The sequence below is a fragment of the Pundamilia nyererei genome, unplaced genomic scaffold, assembly GCF_000239375.1.
Source record: "Pundamilia nyererei isolate P.nyererei 1_Seehausen unplaced genomic scaffold, PunNye1.0 scaffold00056, whole genome shotgun sequence".
Lineage (NCBI taxonomy): Eukaryota > Metazoa > Chordata > Actinopteri > Cichliformes > Cichlidae > Pundamilia > Pundamilia nyererei.
Window position 1 is genome coordinate 1,526,892 of NW_005187457.1, and position 9,999 is coordinate 1,536,890.

Consider the following 9,999-nt stretch of genomic DNA (forward strand, 5'->3'; position numbering starts at 1 on the left):
TGTGTGTGTGTGTGTGTGTGTGTGTGTGTGTGTGTGTGTGCCAAAAGAATAGTACTATTACCAAAATTAAACACTATAAAAATAAAGTGTAATATATGACTATTTATTCATTATTAGTACCATCAACCTCAAGATTTTCACTGACAAACCTCATTTTCACGGTACCTGCTTTTGGGTGCTGGTGTATATGATTCTTTCCCTGTGTCTCGTCCTTCTTCTTCCATTTTTCTCCTTTCCAAAGACAAACTCAGACATGAACACAGACACCCAGACATTCCTCTTTGACAGCGACTTTTGTGTCAGTCTGGAATCGGAGCAGCTGGAAGGCCACATTGTGATTTCTACCAGCCGTACTGACTCGCCAGTCATTTGTATGGTTTTCTGTGTTTTAGCTTAGTAGTTAGTAATCAAATGACTACTTGATGCAATTTTGTGGTCTACATCTGTCAGCATTTCAGGGTTGTTGTTTTTCAAAGGTCGTTTTCGGGTCATTAAGCATGGATTTCATAGGAAAACTAGCCAAAAACTAACCATTGTGCAGTTTGTGCTGATTTGGTTGAAGCGTTTAATATAAAAAGAGTATACATTTGGGTCGAGTTTCATGGTTAGGTGAACTAGTGTCCACAGAAAGGATCTGATTTAAGCCAGGGCCCTCTGTTTGTGAAGTGACAGTGCGCATAAAGGCTGATATTGCGGTCCAAAAGGAAATTATTGGATATAAAATTTGCCCTCTGGCAAGTAGAGCTCAGCCACTTGGTTCCAAAATTAAATTGCAAAAAAACCCAACCCAAAAACCGCCATATAAAGCGTCTTTCACTAGTTGTTATTTGTGAGCAAACATTAAATATGTGACAGCTTGCTTTTCTGAACACCAAGTGTATCATCACGACTAAAAGACGGCACACGTCTTGCCAACTTGAACAGTAGCCAAGATATAGTTGTGGAAAATCTGTTTCTTTTTTCCTCCAAAGTTAAGGCCCTGAAAATCACATGGTGTTTGAGCATGTCAGATAAACATTTCCCTTCATGCCTCCTCACTTTAGGTTATTCAAAGTGTTTGAAAACATTCAACAGCAGGTCAAATGAATGTAAAATGAATATCAAACATGAACTACTGTGCGACTTGTTTGCGTGACTCGGGGGCAATCTATTGAAAGTAGCCACTTTTGATGCTTTTGTCCCTCTGTGCCATTCTTTTACAGTTTCCTTTCAAAGTTCATCTATTATGTAGCCCAAAAGCACAAATGTATATTTGCATTTTCCAATTCAGTGCAACAATACACACTGTCATTTTGCTTAGCCACTGCCTGGTTTCACAGTAGCCCTCTGATCATCACAATAAGCTTACTTTGCCATATCCGGGCTGACACACAGCGTGGGCCTTCAGAAAATAGAAAACTAATGGCTGTGCGCTGTTAACACAATGGACACTTGTATTTAGTCCCAGTCTTTATAAAACACTTTGTAGCCACAGCAGGTAGAAAGAGAAAGGCCGCCTGTCCCTTTCCCTCTGTACAAACAGGAAGAGAGGCAGCGTGAATAAAAGAAAAAGGGAGGGTGAAACTGAGATGAGGAAACATAAAAGGGGCTCGGGGTCTGGTAAATGACAGCCCAGTCAGAATGAATTCCCTTCTGTTGCTACTCTTTCATACCTGGTGTTTGTATGTAGCCGCACTTGACATGCTGTTTTCTGCTGCTAGCTTCCACAGCCGGCACTTCTGCTTAGATGTTTTGTCCTCGTGTATCCTTTATTATGCTGCTAGTTAATGGGACCGACTTTCTTTCTTCCCCTCTCTCCACTCAGGACGAGCGCGAGGCAAGGGAGATGGTGAAGAGAGAACAGGACGAGGCCTATCGTCTGTCTTTAGAGGCTGATCGTAAGAAGGTACTTTCAGAATAATGCAGTTGTGATCAGAAGTTGACGCACACTTATCATGGGCATGAATGTCATGTAGGTTTGTGCTTTTAATGATTCCTACGAGTTCTTCCTCTTCCAGGGTGGAATGATGGCACAGCATACATCTATAGTGACTTTCACAAACAAGAACTGGGTGCACAACTTTGAATTTAATTTGTATTTTCTCTAATCCACATGGGGTAAAATGTCTGTGTATATATAGGCTCAAATATATACACCATGTCCACTAGCAACTTTGACCAGACACTAAAAAAAACAAACTTTTGGCACAATTATGGATGGATATTTGACCACCCTTCTTAGCAGAATTGAAGAAGTTCATTTAAGTTGGTTGGTTTTCTTGGTACAGCCAAGCCCCACCTTTTAGTCCACGAATTTTAAATAGGGTTGAGATCGGGGCTTTGCAAAAGCCATCCTAGCAGCTTAATGTTAGCCTGTTTTATCCGTTTCAAAACCAGGGATCATTGTCCTACTGGAACACCCAATTGCTTCCCAGTTTGAACCGTCCAGCTGTTGATTTGAGGTGAAGTTGAAGAATTTGGAGGTAGTACTCTTCCTTCATTGTTCCATCCACTTTTTACAGTGTAGCAGTACCACTGGTAGCAAAACAGCCCCAGAGCAGAATGCTACCATCACCATGCTTGTTAGTTGATACAGTTCTTAGGTTTAAGCCTCAGCTTTATTCTTCCAAACATACCTCTTGCTACTTTGGTGGAATAGTCAGTCTTTTTCTTGTCTGACCATAAAGGTTTGCGTCATAATACAGCTGGGTTGTCCATATGTGCAGCTGCAAACTGTGGACAGTGATCCTAGTGATGCTTCCAGACCATGAGAAAGTAAAAACTTGTATTTATATACAGGTGTTTAAACTCCTCTAGTGATCTTGGCAGTTGTTTAGAAATGGCCGATTAAGCTTCTGGTAGGATGTACTCAAAGCCCTGACCTCAGCCCTATTCAAAATTTGTGAACTATGCTTAAAAGCCGGGTCTGTGCCAACAAACCGGCTAATTTAAATGAACTCTGTAGTTCTGCCAAGAAGACAGAATTATGCCAGGAGCTTGTTGATGGCTACTAAAAGCATCTGGTCAAGTTTCAACTTGCTAAGAGACATTTAACTAAATATCATCGGGGATGTATGTATATATTTGACCGTGTGTGGATTAGAGATAATCCAAAGTATGTTCAAACGTGTGCCCAGTTCTTGCTTTCAAAAGGCATTAAAGATGTACAGCGTACAGTCATTCCAGCCTGGAAAAAGGATAGTTCAAATCCGTTCATGCCCCTGATGAGTGTACGTAAACTTCTGACCACAAGTGCATCAGTTATCTTTGTGTATCACTGTCAGTTCTTAAGTGTTGTTTTTGAAGCATAGTATTAAAATCAAAATGAACCTCAAACATCAGGTTTAGAGTACAATCTACTCCTACTGTGTTACTCTGTTTAGTTGAGGTGTCGTAAATAATAAGAAATGCCTTATTGTTGTTCAGTGAGATCATAATGAGCCAGTGTGTGTACAGAGCAGCTCATTTTAACTTTAAATTATGCTGTGCTTGTGCAGACTACAACTTGCGTGTCTAGAACAAAGTTTTTGTTGATCAGTTAGTTAGTTTGTCAAAGCAAAGTAACAGAAATGAATCCAATTAATGATTTGTTTATGTTTTTGGGGGGGTTTTCAGAGAGAAGCCCAGGAGAGAGAAGAGGCCGAACAGTTTCGCTTGGAACAGATGAGAAAGGAGCAGGAGGAGGAGAAGGAGGTGAGTACGACAGCCATAATTATACTAATTATACAGCAAACAAAGGTAGCCAAAAGTGTCAGTTAGTTACTAGTTAATTCGTACCAAACAAGTTTGCTATTATTCCACAACAGCAGCTCATAATTCGGTTGAATTAAAAGAGAATTTTGGACTCGAGCACATTTCAAAATGAGCAAATGAAAATCTACTATTAGCTAACGCACTAGTATGATTTAGCAGGGCTGTACCATTGTGCTGTTGTTTATGTCCCTTTTCTGCTTACTCAATAGTAACTCAATTAAATTGTGGTTTTGGTGGAATCTGCCAGTCAGTGAAGCCTGTGTTGTGTCAGTATACAAGCACACAGCCATTTCAGAGAAATTAAATATCCTAATTACAGCAAGGCCGATCCCCATTAATGTCACCTTCAGTGTACACAGTTATTGTCCTGGTTAGCTTTTTTATACTGATATAGCACACAGCCTCATATTCAAACCCGAGCGAATAAAAGAGGCAATTCATGTACACAGACCTATGCACAAACATACACCTAAGTAAACACACATATTCTCTGGAAAACAATTATTGTCTGCAAAGACGGGGCAAGCGCACACACACGCGGCGGACACAATGTCACGCACACAGGAAAACAATAATTGTCGGTGAGGATGGCACCAGCGTCGTGATTGTCTATTGTAATACAGTGTAGTCCTCGCTGATTGCTGTTTGCTCTGCAGGTCAGAGCCCGAGGGCAGCGAGAGGTATTGGGTGACCCGTCTTGCTCAAATGATTTGTCACTTAAGTTAAACAGACGACAACAAAAGAGCCCTGAACCTGGCCTTCTTAATTATATCACTGTAGTCCACGAATCAAACAGTGCATACATGCTTGTGTATTTTCGACAACAATAGCCGGGATGGCGTTGTGTTTTCTACTTATATTAATTTTCTCTGCTCGAGCTCAAAGGTTTCCATGGCGTCTCCTGTGCTGACGCGCTGTGCTGTGCTACTGTCTAGATATCCATAAATATGAGAAGCAGCAGCAGCTGGTGTACCGAGACAATGGCAACTTAAGTTTCCCAAACTGTTAAAGGATAACTTTATCATAACGTGATCCTGTTTTGTGTACCAGTAGTTCTGATGGACGTCGGTTCAAATACACTACAAAAACTAAATTAACAAACAAACAAAACTGGGAATTCGCTTTCCTTTTATTTAATCACTATTACTAGTTGTGAATTCTTCTCCTAACTGGAGACAAACATGTGAAAACTAATTGTACAGCAAACCTAGGTAGCCAAAAAAGTGTCAGTTAGTTACTAGTTAATTCGTACCGAACAAATTTGCTATTATTCCACAACAGCAGCTCATAATTCGGTTGAATTAAAAGAGAATTTTGGACTTGAGCGCGTTTGAAACGAGTAACTTGGATTTTAGCATTTACATCACACATGCTGCTCTTTATTTAAACAGTCTATGGCAGCAACTGGTTCTTTTATCACTCCTCGCTGTGCTGGTGCCAACTTAGTTATCCGTCTCCTTAAGGAAGGCGCGGCGTTGCCTACCACGTGAGCCGTTTTAATTGGAATAATTTTTTGTTTGTTTGTTAGTGCTTGTTTACAGTTTTCGGTTGAGTTTACAGTAGAAACTGCAGACACACCAAAAACACCAGTCACCACCGGAGAGGGAACAATGCTAGTGGGAATGCTTTCTCTGTGATTTTATGCCTTTGTGCGAAGAAACGGGAGATGAATATGGGAGCCAGTGAACTGGGGGTTGGGGCGGGAGGGGGTGGAGGGCATGTGTGTTTCATGCGCCTGTGTGGACTGGCATTATTATTTACCTCCGTCAGGGGGTCATAGCATACAGTTGTGCGGCTGTCAGGTGCACCTATTTCTCCTGCTCATCGTCTGTTTGCTTTCTGTGGTTAGCCGAGCGGAGCTGGAGAGGCAGGTAAATGGACGGAGAGATGCTCCCGATTATTTGTGCGGCGCTTCCTGGGCCCGAAGCTCGAGCAGACGTGTGCCTCGTGGTTGCTTTGGGGACGCTACCTCTAACTCGCGTGGGCGTTTGTGCTTGTGTCTGTGGTTGACTAGCTGTCTGCATTTGTATGTCCATCACCTCATGCGCTCCAGTCTGTTATTTGTGTGTGCGTATGTGTTAGCTTTGTCCCCAGGGACAGCTTTAACTCAGTCAGCTTCAGTTCTTGTACCTGAGGGAGCTGATGGCGGAGCAGCACGCGCTCCACCCTGCCCACCCAACACCAGAAGCTGCTAATGAGCTACTGTTGTACACTCTTATGAAATATAATTGCATTATGGTGTGTAAATAAAGCCGGGGCGTGTTGTCACAGCATATGCTCCCCGGCTGGCCAAACAGGAACAACAAGCCAGGGGAGGAGGAGGTGAGGGGTAGGAGTAGAAAGGAGACGAAGGCTCCAGGGAGCAGTTGAAACATGGTTTTTGGAGCTCAGGAGGCTTGATTTGCTTTTCTGTGGAAGATGACGGTCAGTCGTCACTCATGAACCCTACCCTTTAGCGCAGACCCCGTTAGCATCTGTAAAATAAGTGATAGCTTCACATGAAGAAGATCTTCAAAGATCTTCCTCTTACTAGTGAGGGTTTTCCACTATCTGCAGGGGTATTTGACAGTTTTTTTCAGAGAGTGACAGAGCAAACAGCAAGGCAGCATGAAAGAATGAAGCACTTGGCTGCTCTTAGCATACTGATATGCTACTTGGCAACCTTCTGAGCTACAACGGGCTTTAGGGAACAGGGTGAGACACAGGGCAGCTAATTTAATAACATTCTTAGGGCAAGAAGATTGTTTAATTAATGTGAAATAATAGTGCTGCAGTAAGACTCTGAGAGCAACTTCTTGGCTTGCCTTTCATATATGCTTGGAAAGCGTGTCATCATCTTTATCGCTGCCAACGTTACTGTTGATACTCCGGTTTAAGTTCACTGTAAACACAGAGAGAACGAGACGCGTATTTTTACTGAAGTCACTGGAATAATCAGGCTGACTTTGCTGTTTAAATGAAGGGAAGGCAAATAAACGCTTGCAGCAGCAGTGCTGACTGCTGCATCTCACCAACACCTGTATGCAAATCTGTGTTTTCAAATACATTAATGCATTTAACTGACAAAAACAAAAACGCTGGCTTTTCTTGTTTCAGGCAATCCGCTTGTCATTGGAGCAGGCCCTGCCTCCAGAGCCCGATGAAGAGTCAGGCGAGCAAATCAGCAAGCTGAGAATCCGCACACCAAGTGGCGAGTTTCTGGAAAGGCGTTTCCTGGGCAGCTGTAAGCTCCAGGTTCTCTTTGACTTTGTGGCCTCCAAGGGATACCCCTTTGAAGAATTCAAGCTCCTCACGACCTTCCCTCGAAGAAATGTGAGTGGTTTGCCTCCTCTCTTACAGACACGTCAGAGCCGAAATCGCTTCTCTGCTCCTGTTTTACTGCAAAGTGAGGACGCAGAATAGAAAAACGGCTTTTTCTTTCAAGAGTTTGCTTGATCTTAAAGAACAGGCCACAGTTCCTCTGTGGATTTAGCCATTTCACAGTATTCCTCAGGTAATTAGCTCCAAAAGTTTTGAATGCATTCTTATGTTTTTTTTGTTTTTTAATTGCCAGTATTTATGTCGAGAACATACAGGCAAATAGGGAATGATTTATCGGGATTCTAAATATAGAGCTCCGACCTCTTCTTCAAGGTCAAATAAGGTCAAACATCCATTAAAAGTCTTTTATCTTTAAAAATGTGCCTAAAATTCTAATTTCTTGGCCATATTTTGCATGTCAAATTTAACCCCTGATGTCACTTTAACATTTCATATTTGCAGTTTGTTTAAGTGGACCCAACAAAGTGTTGCGTCTGATGTCTTAAAGTACCAAGAGAGAGAAATATAGAGAAATATACTGTAGTATATTATACAAGAAGCTGAAATCATCCAGTTGTCTTTCATTCAACTGTTCTTTGAGGATCTTTATCTTTTTTAAGAATGACTTTGTATCCTTCAGATGACTCAAATCAGCATCTCCGCTTGTGACACCCACAGCCCTAATTGGCTTTTCCATTTGGGCCTCAGCCCAACCTCAGGCAGCAGCTGTGTATGAAGTGCAGCAGGGACAATAGTTCAGATAATCTCTTGTCACTGTTTGGCGATTTTGTTTTCTTGTTCTTTCTTTTTTCCCTCCGTTATTGCTTCGTATTTGTTTTACTGTTTGTGTGCTGCAGCAGTAGCCCCGCGTCGGCGCCTTTGTTTACTCGCACCTGTGACGGGGAAAGTTAAGCCGACTGTTTATCCGTCCACCTGCGCACACGTATTATTCAGTGAATATTAATTAGTATCAGTCCACTGTGAATACAGTACACTCTGACTGTGTTAGGATACAGTTGTCAGCACTAAGAGTAGTATTCTCTGTGGCTCTTCTGCTGACACCCTGCATCACTCAGCTATCTACAACCAGCCATTTGAGGGCTCGGTCGCTACGCTGTGTGGTAGCGAGCTAATGAGCACTGTTTTAACTACCAGTTTAATTAGCCCTGCTGCTGGAAACAAAAATGGGATTTCCATTAATCAAGAGTGGAGTGCATGTGGAGGGGTGGTGATTGTATAGAGGTGTGTGTGTGTGTGTGTGTGTGTGTGTGTGTGTGTGTGTGTGTGTGTGTGTGTGTGTGTGTGTGTGTAGGCTTGCCCAGGCAGTGTGCCATCGTAGTCTGTAGAGACCGCCAGGGCACAAACACCTCAAAGCAACACACACATTATCGCGCAGCTCACACTCTCCATTTCATCACGATCGCACACTTCAACACATGCACAAATATTTTCAAGCAAACACATGCCCCGCTCACAACTTTGTCACTTAAAGGATTCACAGTTGTCTCTTTATAATCAAGAGTAAACATGTGTTTGAGACAGAGATAAAGATGTGTCTGCATCGCAGATGAAATTCCGGCAAAAACAGGATGGCAGGATTAGAGGGGGAGAGAAGCGAGAAGAGGATGGTGACTGCAGAACTAGTCGGAAAAGAGAACAGAGAAGACAAAAGCTTGAACAAAGAAAAGATTTAATCAGAGAAACAGTCTGAAAGAGAAAAGGATAGAGAAGACAAGTGGAGAAGATATTAAAAAGAAGAAGATGGGAGATTATTCCAGAAAACAGAAAGGCGAGAGATTTGGAGAAAGAGAGGAGGGAAGTGGCTCAGTGGTAGTGCCAGTATAAGGCTGTGAACACAGGCCCCTGTCTAATCCTGCAGCTCTGTGTTGTAATTAAATGAGAGAGAGCATAGAAAGCCTCCATCCCGTCCAGACGCTCTCACTGTTGCTTTGCCAGGATCAGAGGATAGAGGATAGACCACTATTGCATTTGTAATACTGCACAACTGTTGAAACCTTTTTTTTCTCCTCCCTTTTTTTTTAGTTTTCAGCAGCTTTGTGCAGTGTCACTCTTTCTTTTGCTATTACCCTCCTCGTCAGTCTTCTTCGCGTCACGTCCACTCATTAAGCTGCAGCACAAATTAGTAGATCTGCTCAGCCCATGTTTAGAAAATTAAGCAAAGCTGGATGTCGTGTTTAGTTTTGGGGCGGGGAGCGGGAAATGCGTACAACTTTGTTAACCAGGAGCAAGAACGGTGTTGTGTTAACACGGGATTTGCAAACTTCATCCTAAATCACACGGACGTTCGGATATGTCTGAATCATGCTTTTGCCACCTTCCTTTGGCTTAGCCAATAAATGTCTATTAGTCTCCACTTTTTGGACTCAGTCTCATCCTCAACATTTGGTATCAGTGGCTTATCTCTTCAGCACTACAGCAGGCCTTACACTGGCATCATTTGTACTAGGCTTAGCCGTGCTCAGGGAACTAACCCTTTCTCTGTTTCTATGACTGTCAGCGAGTTTGAGGAAGAGGAGGGGGGCTTTTAGTGTTTCAGTTTTCAGCTTTTCATTCAAGAATTTCCTCCGTTTTCTTTGATACTTGTTGAGCACAAACCTCTGCTGAAAGGCCCGAGGTCTTCCTTCAGCGTGCGGCGAATATGTTTAGACTGCCGTTATAATAATTTGCAATAGGCTCTTCCTGGCCGGCTGCTCGTGGATACCAAAACGCTGTCAAAGCGGCGTATTACTTTTCCCATTGTGATACTGTACTCTCTTTCACCTTTGCTAATCCTTCTTCCAGCTCCATCGGCGAATTTGCCCGAATGATTCTTAGACAAAACCTGAGATGCAGTAAAAATAAACAATGGCACAGAAGAAGCTTTGCTCTGCGCTGTAATAGGTTTTACATCTGTTGTACTGGTATGTTTTGTTTTTCTTGTCCTCCTATCTGAACAAGTCGTAGGAA

General features: G+C 42.6%; 1 protein-coding gene across 1 annotated transcript in view; it reads left to right on the forward strand.

Annotated features, from left to right (window-relative positions):
- The window catches only part of faf1 (Fas (TNFRSF6) associated factor 1), a 52,057-nt gene extending 44,685 nt beyond the window's left edge, over positions 1 to 7,372 (forward strand). Inside the window, exons 16-18 of the mRNA XM_005734037.1 lie at positions 1,805 to 1,885; positions 3,595 to 3,672; positions 6,829 to 7,372. Of these exons, the coding sequence (XP_005734094.1) occupies positions 1,805 to 1,885; positions 3,595 to 3,672; positions 6,829 to 7,134 (465 nt within the window). The 3' untranslated portion in view covers positions 7,135 to 7,372. The remainder of the gene's footprint in view (positions 1 to 1,804; positions 1,886 to 3,594; positions 3,673 to 6,828) is intronic.
- The last annotated feature ends 2,627 nt before the right edge of the window (positions 7,373 to 9,999 follow it).